General features: G+C 42.5%; 1 protein-coding gene across 6 annotated transcripts in view; it reads left to right on the top strand.

Moving 5' to 3' along the window:
- Positions 1 to 17180, top strand: part of LOC144932635 (glutamate receptor 4-like) — a 76656-nt gene that overhangs the window by 17749 nt on the left and 41727 nt on the right. For all 6 annotated transcript variants that reach the window (XM_078856886.1, XM_078856887.1, XM_078856888.1 and 3 more), the window contains exons 2-6: positions 12679 to 12837; positions 12938 to 13062; positions 14742 to 14856; positions 15503 to 15687; positions 16662 to 16715. In XM_078856886.1, coding sequence (XP_078713012.1) covers positions 12679 to 12837; positions 12938 to 13062; positions 14742 to 14856; positions 15503 to 15687; positions 16662 to 16715 — 638 coding nt within the window. The remainder of the gene's footprint in view (positions 1 to 12678; positions 12838 to 12937; positions 13063 to 14741; positions 14857 to 15502; positions 15688 to 16661; positions 16716 to 17180) is intronic.

Below are 17180 nucleotides of genomic sequence, written 5' to 3'. Positions count from 1 at the left end.
AAGAAATTTAATATAAAAAGACAGAGACGTAGAACTGAAGATTGAAAACAGAGAAAAAAAAAACACATGCCAGTGAATGACATAATTAAACTGTCAAGCAAACGAAATGCGCCTGGGCCGGACATGTTACTGGAAGGAACGATGGCCGATGGTGAAGAATAATGATTGGGAATCATGGCCGTGGAATGAAACGCATTCGAGAGGAGATGGAGCAATGAAACAGTTTGTGTGCAGGTGCCAGGAGGAATTTTACATCGCAGGATTGTGAGGTGTGGCGAAACGTTTATCCAGGAGTGTATAGACCATAGCTCATGGTAATCATGTTGATGATCATTTTACATGGATGAATGTGCCGTGTCGTAATATTGGTGCTTGTACTGTAAATGGTACATCTGTTGTACTTGCAGTGTGTGGTATTATTCGTGCATGTATTGGACATGTGGAATGTGTTTTTATAATGTGGTATATTTGGCATATTTGTTTATATGGTGAAAGTGTTTGTCATGGTGTTTGTGTATGTTTTTAAATGTTTCTCATTGGATTGATGTCACTTGGGAAATGTATTAATTAATGTTTCTGGTTTATGAGATGCATAATGTGTGATTTATGGATTACAAGCTTTTATGAGCTGCACTAGATGTGTGTCGATTGTGCGATACATAAAATGTGTGTGGATTATGCAATGTGTGTGGTTTATGAAATGCATGAGGTGTGCGTGGCGTGGATTATGAGATGCATGGAATTTGTGTCGATTATGAGATGGATGTGATGTGTATGCTATATCAAAACCTCGTGGTGGTCACCGATACCCCAGTCACACTGAGGCCTTGCAATGTGCTTGATGGGAATCAGATCTGGCATCGCTCTGTCGCAACGTCTTTTGCTGCAATGCAAAATCCGGCTCCTGTCAAAACCGCTGCCTCATCTTAGCCCAACCTCTGTGCCTAACGCACCTCAAATGGAACCAGCAACCAATGTATAATGAACCCTACCTCAAAGTCAAAATCAAGAGGTTATCTTGTCCAATGCAATTGACGCTTTCACACCTCCCTATCGCCTCCTCGATTATATCATTAGCCATGATCTATCCACTGCTGGATGAAGGCAGGCCTAATCTAAGCTATCATTTCTCAGGTGAACTCTGTTACGTGCTATGATGACAGGTCATTGCATGAAATATAGCCTATAATATATGTTCCATTTGTGGCCGTGTTATTGACCAATGTACGTGAGTTTTTTTTCATATGCCTCAAGTTCCTGCAATGCAATAATCCATCCAGAAGTTGCACATAATCTTATTTTATAGCTCCATCTACACAGTGGACATATTTTTACGTGTTTCTACCTTTGGCTGTCACTACTTCGTTAGTGTTGACCACCGGCCATTGTGTTCTATCCAACATGATGTCTCTAATCTGTGTATATTCTCCAATGCATACATTTCCCTGTCTCAGTGTAATTGCAATAATATCTGAACATTTATAGCCTTTGTGCCATTTTCTTTATCAATGACCATGTTTCAACTTCATCAATCTTGGCAGGTGATACGCACTGATGTAGACACCTTCTTTAGGCAAGTTTTTTTTCTTTTCATTATCGAGTTCAATTTTCCTAAATCACTCCAACCTGCTTTCATCCACCTCTTTAATTCATAATTAACAACAGCCAGGTTGCCGTGGCACATGGCTGTAATGCAGCACTCTGAAAGCAACGTTTGGTGAATAACACATCGTAAAACTCCCTTCCCATGAGCATCGAGGTGTCATACCATGGCCCGTCAGGAGAAGGTGGTAGATCAAATGTGGACTCCGTCTGTTCCATCTGTATGGAGTGTTGTCCCCTCGCACACGTGGATTTTTGCCAGGTGCTTGGTTATAATTTATAAATTAGAAATCGCCAAACTCCTTTTTGCTGTTTTCATGCTCTCATCACTTGATGTAACAATAATGACTGTAATCATGTTGTGTTGGGTTCTCTGATTATTGTCATTCCTTCCCTAATTCACTCACATAGTTCTGTGTATCCCATTTGTGGCTTTAGATATTGTTTCCACTACTCCGCTAGTTATTAGGTTATGTAAATTGGTGAAACTCGTTTCATAACTTTGATGCTCGAGGCATTTGCATATATTGCTTAATTGGGTTAAAATCGGCTACCTCCTGACACTTTTTGAACACAATTTCTGAGCACAGGCCAAAAAGCCCAAAACGTGAAGTGGTCAGTGCAAGAGAAGAAGCAGAGGGAGAAGTGTGGTGGATGAGACAAAATAGTCAGTGGGTGGAGTTATCAATGAATGAAGTTAATGGGAACATATTCTTGATTCTTTCAGTAAAGTCACGTAGAAGGGAAACAATAAAATAATAAAAATATATTTTTTTTATAAAATAATAACACAATAAAATAATTTAAAAATATATTTTATTGTTTCCCTTCAACGTGACTTTACCGAAAGAACCAAGAATATGAATCCCTGCAGTCACGAAAGCTTTAAATCGACATTTAATGGGAACAGTAACCATGGTCGTAGAGATGGAAGAGTGATACGGAGGCAACCGACAACCGGTTAGCGAGTGACAAGAGTAACTTAGTGAGAGTTAGATCATCAATCAACCTGACTGCTTGACTCTCAATTCTTTCAAGTCCAGTGAGTGACATAGTGACTGGGTGTTTAACCCCGGATATGATAGCAAGATTCAAACTTCGTCCGAATTTGTGCTTTGTATAGTAGTAATTATTTGGAATTAACCAGGCTTTGGCATGCAAAATAAAACCAAGCTTCTTTGATGTCTCCTTAGCCACAATAGTAACACAGCCATTCCATGACAGTTCAGATGAGAATGTTGTGCCAAGCATATTTAGCAGTTTTATTATGGCTCAAGAAAACATTGTTAAACATGATGAGAGTAATTGTGTAAATGACAATCTTATGTAATATTATCGTTGACTGGGGTTTTTTAGTTGAACGTGACCAGGTTTTTGTCACCCCAATCAAGAACTGTCTTCAAGTGGTGATTGATAGTGGAGAATCTATGTTGGGCAGCTCCGAAGTCTTACTCTCAGCTTGTAATTTAAAGAAGGATAATGCACGAAGTGTGCCATCATCGGCAAAGGAGTGGATCACGTTATGAGTGGTTATTCTGTAAAGAGCCTTTTGCCCATCCGAGGACGGAAGATGTAATAATAAAGATGTACATTTATATTTTCTCGTGTGATTGCAGACTTATATTTTGTTTTAAGTGCTGAAGAAATAAAGACACCAAAAACACCATTGGAACCTCCTTTGCCAGTAGCAAAATATGATCATTGTTTTTTTTTACCCTTTTCTCTGGCAACAAAACTGACACCTTTTTTTACAAGGAGTAATGTTTGCATTGACCACAATACCTGCGGTCAGAATGCAAACAAAAAACACAACTCTGATAATGTATGCACTGTCCTTGAAATTGATTGGTCCACACCCGAGACAGCTTTTCTTAGAGCCTAGTCTCATATGGTGTTGGACCAGATGACGCCAAAAGGCGCACAACTCAAAGACAATCCACCATCAGAGTATGAGAGCTCGGGTAAGCATTTACACCATTGGAACCTCCTTTGCCAGGAGAAAATATTATAATTGTTTTTTTACCCTTTTATCTGGCAACAAAACTGACACCTTTTTTACAAGGAGTCATGTTTGCACAGACCACAATACCTGCAGTCATAATGCAAACAAAAAGCATAACTCTGATGATGTATGCACTGTCCTTGAAGTTGATTGGTCCACACCCGAGACAGCTTTCCTTAGAGCCTAGTCTCACATGGTGTTGGAACAGATGACGCCTAAGGAAAGCTGTCTCGGGTGTGGACCAATCAACTTCAAGGACAGTGCATACATTATCAGAGTTATGTTTTTTGTTTGCATTATGACTGCAGGTATTGTGGTCTATGCAAACATGACTCCTTGTAAAAAAAAGTGTCAGTTTTGTTGCCAGATAAAAGGGTAAAAACCCAATGATTATGATACACACTGTGTGTGGTCTGAAAAGAAAACTATATAATCAGCGACTTTTCGGGAAATGGTCCTTCATAGCACTCTGGTGAGTGTTAAACTAAACTTTTCTCTACATATAGCAAAAGTTAATCACCAGTGTTATTCGTTTTTCTATTAAATATATAAATCAAGAAATGTTATTATGTTCTTAAGTGTAGTAGGAAACTTGCCAGGAACATAACCTCCCCTATTTACATTGTTTATTATGGGAAAAGCGGTTTTGCGTAACGTTGCTTCACTTAAAGTCGCATTTTCCAGGAACGCAACCCCGACGTTAAGCAAGAAGATACTGTACTTCACCTATATAAACAGAGGTTGAGATAGGAACAAACAGTATTTTTTCTACGGCTGATGTAGATGCAGAGCAACAACTAAAATATCACATTCGGGTGGTCAAGCTAAACAACTGCATCGGGAGCAGCGGAGTGTATCGCTGTTATGTGTCCTTTATATTTGTGGGCATTGCATCGTTATCTGTTGTATGGTCTGTTCTGGATGACCACAGTCGCACACTGGATAGTTTTTAATCTTCCATTTGTCCATCAGTTATCCGCATCTGTCATGGTTTGTATGGATGTGGTTTCAGGTGGATCATGAGCTTGAGGTCCTGATGAATTGGAAGGCGACTTTTCTTTGATTCACAGGGCTTTCCGATAGGTTGCGGCAATGGGTGGGGGAGAGATTTGTGACGGCACAGACAGCCAGGATGTCGGGGTCAACTTCAGGGTTCAAATAATACACCACAATGCAGTGTTCAATTGTACATCAAGTCGAGTGACTACTTCTGCCCCATACTGGTGCACCGTACCGAATATACAGGGACCATCGTTGATATCCGTAGCACTGGTGCTGATGCTTCCCAGCAGAACAGCAGCATTGCCAGAGGAGACATCTTCGTGGCTGGGACCTCAACATTTGAACAGGGCAGAATGTGATTCAATTTTTTGTTAACTTTCTGCTGTAAAAAGATTATAAATTCCTAGAAACAGAGATGTAAAGTTATTGTTCTATTGGAAACAGACATTGTTATTTACCTCAGTGTTAATAGCCTAAATCAATTAAAATATTAACACTGACATATCAGGGACATGTTTAGTGAAAGAGTTGATATTTTCATCAGCCTGTTCTGTGGCGGTGGCAACTGATCGTCCGGTGCGGAACGAGGTGGAACAACCTGCCTGGTGACAGTGTTGCAACTACCAAGGCATTGTAATCGCGTGGTTGTTAAACACAATATCAAGCAAGGGTTAGGCTTCGATTTAAAGCTTTCATGACTGCAGGGATTCATCGTCTCCCCGACAGACCTGGTCTTCACCTGAGGATGGCTGCTTGCGTTGTGGCCGAAACGTCGTGAGAATTATTTTATTATGTTTTATTTTTATTATTTTATTACTTCCCTTCTACGTGACTTTACCGAAAGAACCAAGAAGAAGGGTTAGGCTGTTGTCTACAGCGAGAGACACACCCGAGACAGCTTTTCTTAGAGCCTTTTGGCGTCATCTGGTCCAACACCAATGGAGACTAGGCTCTAAGAAAAGCTGTCTCGGGTGTGGACCAATCAACTTCCAGGACAGTGCATATCATTATCATCATCAGAGTTGTTTCTTTTTGTTTGCATTTTGACTGCTTGTGTTGTGGTTATTGCAAACATGATGCCTTGTATAAAGGTGTCAGTTTTTGTACCAGTTGAAAGGGTAAAAACCTATTACTATCTACTCTTCCTTACTACAGAGGCTCTCAGTGAACTTAATTTCCCCACATGTGACACGAGTGAGGGCTCTTGAGGGGGATCCAACGTGTTAAACAATGGTGGTGGCGCTAATTAATTGCAGACGCTGAGGTCAGGAACCTGCAAACACTGGTTCTTCACGTGTGGTAAGTGTTACATTTGATGTTTATTCGCACACTGCGGTTAGCACGGTTGGCTACGTATGGTGAGAAAGACGTTCAACATAGATTTTTTAATTTTTTTAATTTCTTATGTTAAAAAATATTTTCAAGAGTGAAACTTTTGGGACTGAAACACAGCTCCGCTCTTTACATGGAAATCAATGGGGAAACCATGGTCATTTAACGAATTTTCACTTACTGAGTGTCATGGGAGGCTCATGTATGAGAACTCATTGCCCATGTGGGGTCCTCCAGACTCTTGCCCTCCGTTCATGTATGAACATTTTTAAAACAGGACGTCTTAGGGTATGTATGCACCATGGGTGAGAACTGCCTTTCGAGATTAGGCGCTGAGACGGGTTGGGGGTCTGAGTTAACTTTTAATAGAGCTCCCCCCGGGATATTACAGATAGAAAGGAACACCCTGCTCCACCTAAACACCCCGACGCGATTGCACACAAATACAATCACAAACTCATGCTCGGCCAGTTGGTACACAGGTTGTCAGTCATTACCCTTTGTATCAAAACGGTTTTTTCCCCCCAATTTTCTTGTGCAAAGCCACTCTGCTACCATTCGCCAATACGTTCACACGCGCATGTGAACGTATTGGCGGTGCAGTATAAAAACACATTTTAGCGAAAAATTTTATTTTACCGCAATTCGCAACTCTGGTCAGAAAATCTTACTGGTTGCGTAAAAATCAATTCTCGTGATGTCGAGACAGTCGGATGACAAATGTTGCGAGCAGCTGAACACGAAGCTACGCAGTCTGTTGCCAGATAGCACCCAGCCTGATGACGATTGGCTCCGTCTTCCTAAGGCAGATTTGACTCGTGCCCGAGACTTGGTCAGACGGTTCCTCGATTTAACGGACTCAAATCAATGGTCAATATCGACCTTTTTAGCAAGTCTGAGTAGACTGAATAGACCTTCGAATCATGTCAAACTTGGCGACAGGGTCAATTAAAGATTGATACACAGATTTGACCGATTAAAATTTATACTTTCGATTGTTTGTATGAGGACCGGTGTGTTATGCTGCACTTTTCTACCGCCAATACGTCAATATGTTGTCTTCTGCAGCTGCGGGACAGTGTTCACTAACCCCAGGACGCTGCACACTTTTCGTGGAATGTATCTCTCTCGTTAAGCGAGACATGCCTGCATCGCGGGAGTTGCGTTTTTGGAGAGTGCTGCGAAAACCAAAACCGCAATATTCAATACCTAAGCCTTACCTAAATAATGGGGTTAGGTACACGTCAACCAAAAATTTGACATTATAATTGAAATAAGTACTGTACTGTATGTAAAATAATCTAACAAATAATTATTGAAATAAACATGGAAAAACTCTATGAAAAAAAACATTCCTAGACAAATAGTATAAATACTGAATACCGTCCTTACCCATTATAAGGTTAGCACGCTGTCTTAGGAACCCGGCAACCAGAATTCGATTCCCGCTCATGCTCAATACCAGTGACTATTATCTGAATCGGTCCTGGGGCTCCCCTAGGTTAACTAAGTTCCGCGGTTTAGTTTTCAAGTGCCAGTTTGAGTTTTAAGTAATATTTTTTTCATGCAAGCTGGTGTCGTAAGTGCAGGTGTTCATAAGTCAGGTGATAGTACCGTAATTTGAGGACTGTTTGTACATCCGGGTACATTTAACCCACGAAAGGCCAAAACTATTCCCTGCGAGAGCTACATTGGTATACAAACAGGTTGCCCGCGATTAGTCTCAAAACAGTGAACGATAACCCCGCGATATCAAGGGTCTCTGTACTGTACATGGTGGCGATTGTATGCCAATAGAGATCACAGTTGAAGCATGGCATGCATTGAGGAACTCAGAGGGTGAGCTATTGGGCTATGAGGGTGCAGAGCTAAACACATTCTTAAGAGAGGAGCGTGCTGAACGTTGAGACGGATGAGAAAGTCCGCATGGATAAAGAGAGAGAATGGGAAAGTGAGCAGAAAGAGAGAGGAGAGATAACACATGTTAGAAAATTAAATTATGTGGCTGGTATGACAACACAAGTCCGGTCCAAAGCAAGCACGTGAAAATTACCACATTTTAATGAGGTTAAAGATGACCTGGCTTGTTTTTTACACATTAGAAAGATCTGCAAAAGTACATTGCTGGCCTCAAGGAATGGTCTAAATTTTTGCACTTTGCTGAAAGGAAAAGCACTCTTGTGTATTACAGAATGAGTGGAACAGAGGCAGATGACAATCAGAGTCAGGAGAGCCCTGTTGAAAATCGTCAAGCCAAATGAAGAGGGTTATAGACAGAAATTTAGATCTGCTAGACCTGACAATTGAGATAACTTTTAACAGTTCATTGTGCGTATGGGAAATTATCTGACAAACTGGATCAGACTTTGTAAATGTGCAGATGATTATGACATTAATAGATTTTCTTGTGCGTAAGCAAGCACTGTAAGCATGTCCGATTAGATGTATGGATATATTTTAGTTTGCAAAACCCTAAGTGTGCAAGCGATGGTGTGTTGTGCTGAACGATACTTGGAACCTCATGGTCGTACGTATCACATAGGGATTTGAGAAAGAGGACTGACGCAATTTGATTCAGTAAGTTAACGAAGAGCTCAGCACATTGCTAAACCAGAAGCACAGATTGACAACGGAATCCTTAGAAAAGCAGACACCAGTAGTGTGTTACGCTTGTGGTAGATATGGACATCTGGGAAGAGACTGTTTGGGGAGAAAAAATTGGGAATAAACTCTAAACAAAGAAACTCCACATTAAAAGAGTGAATGTGTTAGATTAAAAAAGGAGACTCATGCGAAGGCAGGATGCCAGTCAGCCTGTAATGCCAGCAGAGGCAATACATCCAGCAGTGGAATTGGATGCGGTGACGACAGTATCAGGTGTTGGAATATGTGCTGTTGTAACAAACGTACCCACAAAGTCAAGATTTGTTACTAGTTCCAAGGGAAAACAGTGTGTTAGAGTCATGAGAGATACAGGCTGCACTGACATTGTGATCAAAAGAGGACTGCTTTGTGATTCACAATTGATGCACGTTTGTCTTAATAGATGGAACTATGCGGAAATGTCCCATTGTCAAAATTGAACAATAATGTCCATCCTTCACCGGAACGGTACATGCGATGTGCATTGACACTTCGCTTTACTACATAGTGGTAGGCGACATAACAAGAGCCATCAAGCTAGAAGACATTAAACACTATAATATCGTAATCAAGGATTATAATTACATGATTTCAGAGAGAATGTGTACCCAGAATGCAAACTGAACTGTTGCTCTTCTTGGTTCTTTCGGTAAAGTCACGTAGAAGGGAAATAATAAAATAATCAAAATAAAACATAATAAAACACAATTCTCACGACGTTTCGGCCACAACGCAAGCAGCCGTTGCGTTGTGGCCGAAACGTCGTGAGAATTATTTTATTATGTTTAATTTTTGTTATTTTATTATTTCCCTTCTACGTAACTTTACCGAAAGAACCAAGAAGATGAATCCCTGCAGTCACGAAAGCTTTAAATCGAAATTGAACTGTTGCTTGGATGGGAATGTACAGTGGAGTCTTGCAATAAAGCACCAGAGCAAAAAAAGTGTATATACCCGCAGAGGAAAATGGGTGACAAAGATATGAGGTAGCCAATGCGGTGACCACGAGCAGCAGAAATCTGTGGTAAAGAAGCAATTAATCCAATTAAAATAAATGCGTACCAATTCAAGGAATAAGTGGTGCTGAACTGAAAGAGGCACAACAATAGGACCCAAGTTTGAAAGATCTGTGCAGAAAAATATGCCACTGATTAAAAAGTACACGAGGGAAAAATGATTGTGGAGAAGATTAATTTATCGGGAATTTCAATTCAATTTCCAAAGATTGATAAAGGTAGAAAATTCAAGCAGTTAATTCTGCCTCGGACCATGCAAAATAAAGTGTTGCAGCTTGCACATGGTTCATTGATGGGAGGACATTTGGGAATTAAGCGGACGCTTAGAAAAGTGTCATCTCAGTTTTATTGGCCAGGTGTGAATTGGAATGTGTGCATATTTTATCAATCCTGCAACATGTCAATAGACAATTGCAAAGGGGTGGGAACTGAATATCCCATTGGGACAAATGTCTTTTGTAGACGCAACTCTTCAAAGTGTTGCAGTAGATTTAATTGGTTCATTACGAGTATCTACAAGGGAATACGGATACATATTAACTCTGGTGGATTATGCCACATGGTATCCCAAGGCAGCGCCACTCACAACCATTAAAACAGAAGTTGCAGGGGCATTAGTGTACATTTTCTCACGTTTTGGCATACCAACTGAGATGCTGAGTAACGGAGGAACACAATTTACATCGAAGTTCATGGAGGAGGTAGGGCGACTGTTGTCAGTACGACAATTGTGGACGACACCATACAATCCAAAGTTCAATTGGATTGGTAGAATGCTTCAATGGAATATTTTAAAAAACATGTTCAGGAAAATGGCTGGAAGAACCCAAGGAGTGGGATAGGTTCATAACACCACTCTTATTTGCCTATAGAGTTTTTTGCCTATTTGTTGAGAGAAGTGTTTTGCTGCACATGTGACACTTGAATATAGCGGGGGATATGTTCTTGGAAAATGCCGTGAAAGCCAAAACCACGATATTCAATCCTTAAGCCTTACGTAAATGATGGGGTTAGGTACACGGAAATCAAAAATAGACACATCACAAATGAAATAATTACTGATCTATATGCCAGATAAACTAAAAACTAAATCATTTAATAAGCAGGTCAAATTCCCATGCAAAAAATATTCTTTGGAGCGAGCGCGCGGTGCTACCAACTCGGCGACCCGAGTTCAATTCCCACTAATGACCAACACCACTGAGGATTATCTGAACCGGTCATGGACCTCCCCTAGGTCAACTCGGCCTTAAATGAGTACCTGGTGAGAGACAAACGTGCTGGCCACACACCCGCTCCGGTGCTAGGCCGGCCTTCATAGATGCTCGCTAACAACACTTGCCCCAACAGTCTGTTAATAGGCTATACGGGGTCCGCGAAATGTTTGCATGGCAAAGGTTGAGGTGTGACTGACTGCCTCGTGTCCCTTGCCCAGCCCGCATCATGGTATTAGCCAATAATACAGTACGTATGGGTACAGTTAACCCACAAAAGGCCAAAACTAACCCCCGGTACTATAGCTTAATTGGTATACAAAGAGTCTGCCGGCGATAGGTCGAAACCACGAATGATAAACCAACGATTTTCAAGGGTCTCCTGTTAAGTAATATTAAGCCCTTTGCCCGTCCGAGGACGGGTGTATTGCAGTAAATCTGAAAGTTGCAAGCGAAAAGCAGACCGCGACGTGATATTCATTCCATCAATTCTTGTGTAATTTGTCAGGCTGCGGTGACACAGACCTATTTCATTTCAAGATTATAATCCCTTGTTCATCACGACGTCCTTTTTACTTCGATGTCTCAACAGCGCGACGGAGATCACGTGACGCGAGGGTTCTGCCTTTGTAGTGAGGGTTGCAAGTTGACGCTGAGGAGGGGGGGCGGGGAGGCGCCTCTCCCCCCCCATGTGGATTGACGTCACCCGCTAATTATTATTAATGAGGGGCGGGTCCATGTGGAGGACGTCACCTGCTCATGATTATTAATGAGGGGCGGGTCCATGTGGATTGACGTCACCCGCTAATTATTATTAATGAGGGGGGCTGGTCGACGTGGAGTGACGTCACGTGCGGGACAGACATTCTTGGCTCATTATAGTAGTAAATTTGTCACCAATACAAAAATAAGCTTCTCTGCCTTACTACAGATTCTCACAGTGAATTTAATTTCCCGGTATGTGACACTGTTGAATCTGAAGTTTTCCACGAAGAGCTGGGGCATTATTATCAGTCCCACCAAACCAAAACAACTGCATGGTTACTTTGTGTCATCAACCACTTTACCCCACTGAACACTGGAGGTATGTCCTTTTAAAGCTAGATTGAAAACTAATTTCTTTAGAACTGCTTCTTGTGTTTAGTATGTTGTCCTCCCGCCGTACCTCCAATTAACATAGTTGACTTCGTACGGTGAGAAAGGAATTCAACGTCAGTACAGTACTCCATTAATAATAATGTGGTGATGATAGACAGGGTGTAAGAGCTCTTATACTCGAACAATATTTTCATGGCCAGTTCTGGTTTGGTAGCAGAGGTTTTGTTTCCAATCAGTCAAGGGGTGTTATCTTTTCAATCGTTGCGTATTACTGTGGAAATTGCGTGGCCTGTAGCTCAACATGAAGCTCCAGGTCTTCTCAGCCAGAAAAATGTGCTCTCTTCATACCTATGAGATGTGGAATTCTTGAACTGGCTTAAAAATTCCAGCTGGCGAGCGTAAAATGATCGACAACAAGTTTAACCAGACAAGACTGTATGAAGAGTTCATAAATCCTTGAATGATCTGGACATGATCCCATCAAGGATGCATTAGCTGGATCATATAATCCACAAGCCCAGCCATGTAGTGGTCAAGCAACTTGCCTGCTTATGTTTGGCTGGATAAGGGGAGAGGGATAAAAATAATTGATGGGCTAATGTGGTACAAAAGAACCTGAAGCTGAGTGGGCTTGCCAGTGATTGGTCCCAGAGGTGTTAGATGGGCCTCTTGGAGGAGGCTCCTATAACATTATGCTGGGCAGCTGTCCTGTAGAAACAGTGAACGGCTGGGGAGCGACGTTTGCAATCATTTGTCTTTGTACCCTTAGGTGGGCTGTTCACGCGGCAATCGGACCAGGAGCACAGCGCGTTCCGGTTCGGGATTCTTCAGCACAACTCGAACTTGAATGAGTCCGATGTTCCTTTCGGACTCACGGTGTACACGGATACCATCGACTTGCCCAACAGCTTCACCTTCACCAAAGCCTGTACGGCATGCACTCCTGGGATACGCACGCACGCCCGCGTAATTACACATACGTGGTGACAGTGGTGACGGTGGTGACGGTGGTGATGGTGTGTGTGTAGTTTGTTCGCAGTTTTCTCGCGGTGTCTTCGCCATGTTTTCTGTGCTCGACCGCCGTTCCGCCAGCTCCCTCACGTCGTTTTGCGCCGCCCTGCACGTCTCCATGGTGACGCCCAGTGCTCCACAGGTCTGTGCCTGTCTCCCTGTCCCTTTATCTGTCTCCCCCGTCCTGCTGTCCGTCTCCCCCGTCACGATGTCTCCCCCCTGGATGGCTGTTGATTGCACGAAGAATGATTGAGAGAATGACGAGTGAAATTATATGGAGTTAAAGGTTGATGTGGAATAATTAATGACGTTTGAATTTATTAATGATAAGCAGTTAGTAAACGTAATTGGATCAAATAATAATAATTCATATTTAAACATGATCTTGAATAAATGAGCAGATGAATGATTCATGAATAATGTTGATTAATGAATGATTAGACGGAGTGGATGATGAGCGGGAGTGAAATGATCCCCTCCAACTATAGAGATGAAATGCATTCTCATAATCCATCGTCGTGATTCAAGAATTTATATTTTTAACAACGTTAAAGTATTGTGTCTAGTGGCTGCAGGGATTATACTCGGTGCATAAGAGATACAAATAAAATGCACACTAATAATACACAAAATAAGCAATGTCTTTTATGTAGCCACCTCTCCGCATAAAAAACCAAGTGTATTTTACACAACCCATTAGCTTTGAGGCTTGTAACATTCAGCAGTTCACCAACATTGGATCAAGCAAGCCGGACTGCTGATGAGACACCTGTATGCTGACTCCGGTCCAGAATTTGCTTGTGTTGAATCAATGCTGCTGAAATTATGCACTCCCAGAATGCTGTGCCGCTGATGGGTTATGTAAAAAACTAAAATAAAAACTTTTATATTTTATCTGAAATATATGCAGGAGGTGTATGCCTGTTTATTTATTTTGTTATATTTCCCACAAAGACGCTGATTATTTTCATTCTTGCACATGCAATTCCATGCTTAAATATAAATATTAATGAGTGAATCCCTGCATCGTTCCACACCGAACAGTTCAAATAGAAAACGCTAAATAATGAATGCTGAATTTAACTGATGAATGATTAATGCCAGAGTAAGGAGTGATTGGTGAGTGAGTAATGATGAAAGATTAATGTTGAATTAGTTTAGAATGAATAAGTCACGAGTGGATGCTGAATGAGAAAACGATTCTGAGTGAATTTAGAGGTTGATTGGTGAGTGGATGAGAAATGAATGAGACCGACGGTTGGTGGCTCAATGAGTAGATGATAATTTAATAATTAATGAGTGGATGTTAAATGACTGCTGAATGAGTGCAAAATTAGTAACTTGTGAATGGGTCAGAAATGAGTAATATGCGAGTGATTTGTGAAAGAGTAATTAATGAACACGTGAAGAATGAGTTATTGAGAGAATGAATAGTGAATTCATGCGTATTGAATCAGTGAGCGCATGAGTGGTAAACATAGCGGATGGGAATTGAATGAATGAGTAATACATTTCGAGTGCACGAGTTCACGGGTAGTGAATGAGTGAGCGAACCATGAGTGAATACTCGAGTGGATGAGTAGTGAATGAGAATTAAATGTACGTGTTGTGAATGAGTAATGAATAAGTCGTAAATGTAGTAAATTAATATACAAAAATTAATAAGAATGGTAAAGGAATAGCGTATGAATAATGGTTGAGTAGTGGCTGAGTAGTGAGTGAATAATTTGAGTAGTGAGTAGGTTATAAAGGGGTTAGGAATGAGTATTGACTGCTTGAGTATTGACTGCTTGAGTAGTGAATGAGTTATGTTGTCTGCAGGAGCCTCCATCCCCGTTCCTGATTGAGCTGCAGCCGCCGCTTGGGTGGCCACTCCTGCACCTTATCGACAGATACGCGTGGGGCAAGTTCGTGTACTTGTACGACACGGACCGGGGTGAGCGTACACTCAAAACAAGGACAAAGATCCCCCGTATTGCCTTAACAGACTGTTGGGGCAAGTTCTGTTAGTGAGGACCCATGAAGGCCAGCATGGCACACGAGGCGGTGTATAACCAGGTACTCCTTTGAGGCCGAGTCGACTTGTTCAGATGTTCACCACGGGAATCTAACTTGGGTCGCCGAGTTCTTAGTGCATCGCGCTAACCCGCTACTCTTCCACTGCCCTACACACTCGCATACTCACGCCCGTACACACTCACGCACGTAGACACTCACACGTGTACCTGTACAACACAGGTCTTGGTGAGTGTACACACTCACACAGAAACACTGTCCTGGTGTCCCAGTGTTTTGTGTGAAAATCATGATTTTGTCTCGATTTACACATTTTCCGGCATCATGGATAACTCACAATGATACAGGGAAAGGATGGTGAGCTCAACATCAGCAAGGGTCAAATCACTCTCTGTGTATGGATGTGGCTAGTGATTGAGTGGACTCGGAGAAGCGGTAAATACACTATATGTCCTGGTTGAGCCTCCCAGAAATGTGGTATACCAGGCGCATTCAAGGTGATGTGGTCATACGCATTACCAGTGTGTGTGTGTGTGTACGATGTTTGTGTATGTGCTTGTGTACAGGCCTGTGGCTGCTGCAGTCTGTGGTGCAGGAGGCAACGCGCCGGGGCTGGGCTATGATGGCTCTGTCCATTGAGGGCCTGGGTGACGAGGCTCTGCGGCAGCTCCTGCGTGATCTGGCCGTGCGCGGGGAACGTAACATCGTGCTGGACTGCGAGGCCCACAGGGTGGTGTCGACACTATCGCAGGTCCCCCAGCCTCCCCCTCCATGAGCAGTCCCGTTGATGGGTGAAGCGCATGCTTGTGATTCAGCGATTGGAGACAACGGTCGTGAAACTTTCAGGCTGCTGCGATTTTGTTCCGGACGTAGCGGTGCAGTAATCACAATAATGCGCTTTGTATATCCAGGAAAGCCTCAGTGGGTCTCAATATTTTTTTCAGGAGGGTTCTGCATTGGAATGTTTGGCCAATGTTTTTAGTGTGTTGTTTATATCTGGGAGGAGGCCAAATTGTCTGGTTAAATTCAAACATTCAAGATGTAACATCAAGCGTTCCATATAAATGGATTCAAGAATCCATTCCTGTATTGGATTCATCTCCTGGCTGCTTCGCAGCCCAACTCTGCAATGTCTGAAATTTCGAAGCAGTTTCCTACCAAAGTACTAACCAGGTTCTGACCTGCTTAGCTTCCAAGATTTGATGGAATGCAGTTCATTAAGAGTGGTCTTTGAACCATGGCATGGTCGACCTTTGTATTCCCTACCTTCCAGCTCTAAGAATTAACATTTAAAATTCTGCATCTACTGTTTGGTTCCAAGGTCTCCCTTGCAGTTTGATGGCTCTATAGAGATGTTGGTTACACCAGGTGAGAATTCTTTGAAAGGAATGGTGGTGAGGCTGCTGTGTAGCAGTGGATGGAGTCTGGCTGATGGGTGTTTTTAAGGAACGAAACAGGTGGACTTCTCCACAAATCTGTCTGTCACCTGATGAAGTTAGTTGTAATTACTGGCGAAACGTCGTACTCCGATTGTAAATGTTGTGACTTGGCTCTCTAACTCACTGGTATGCTGTACGAGTAACAAATTGGAATGTTCTGTTTACGTGGCAAACCTTACTAATTGGCTGTGTCGGGTGGTGGCAGGTTTAACGACACATTTATATAATTACGCGATCTAACCCAAAAAACCTGTATTATGGATGATGGGTGTTTGTGTGGGTGCAGGTGGTGAATGTGGGAAACCACGTAAAGGGATTTCACTACATCATCGCCAATTTGGTGAGGCACGCACACACACACATTATCTAAGGGGTGTACAACAACATTCGCCACTAAGTGGCGGTGACGTCACCGCAGCACTTGTACCAGGCCAGGTGCACTCCGAGGCCACGTGAAGTATTGAAGGCTCGCTGACAGGAGGTCACGGGACAGACCCAGGTGCTATGGATTGACTGACTGCGATGACTGGCAAATGCACCACCTGTGCCCTGTCCTGTGCTAAAATGCTGCATTTTAGCCCCCCTGCACTCCACTCGTTGTTATGAATTTCGCTCCTCTACCCTCCGTTGTTGTTGGAGGGCGACTGCCTCCAACTGGAGCAGTGTCCTTCATGAACCTCCTCCATAGACGCTTATATTGGCACCACTAGTACCAGTCTTCGGCAAGTCTACTCAGTTCCATATCCTCCCATACCGCATCAGTCCATCTCTTCTCCAGCCTGCGCCACATCCATTTATCCCCCTC

This window comes from Lampetra fluviatilis, chromosome 5, assembly GCF_964198595.1.
Source record: "Lampetra fluviatilis chromosome 5, kcLamFluv1.1, whole genome shotgun sequence".
Lineage (NCBI taxonomy): Eukaryota > Metazoa > Chordata > Hyperoartia > Petromyzontiformes > Petromyzontidae > Lampetra > Lampetra fluviatilis.
Note: the sequence above shows the minus strand (reverse complement) of the source record. Positions and strands in the feature narration are given on the sequence as shown.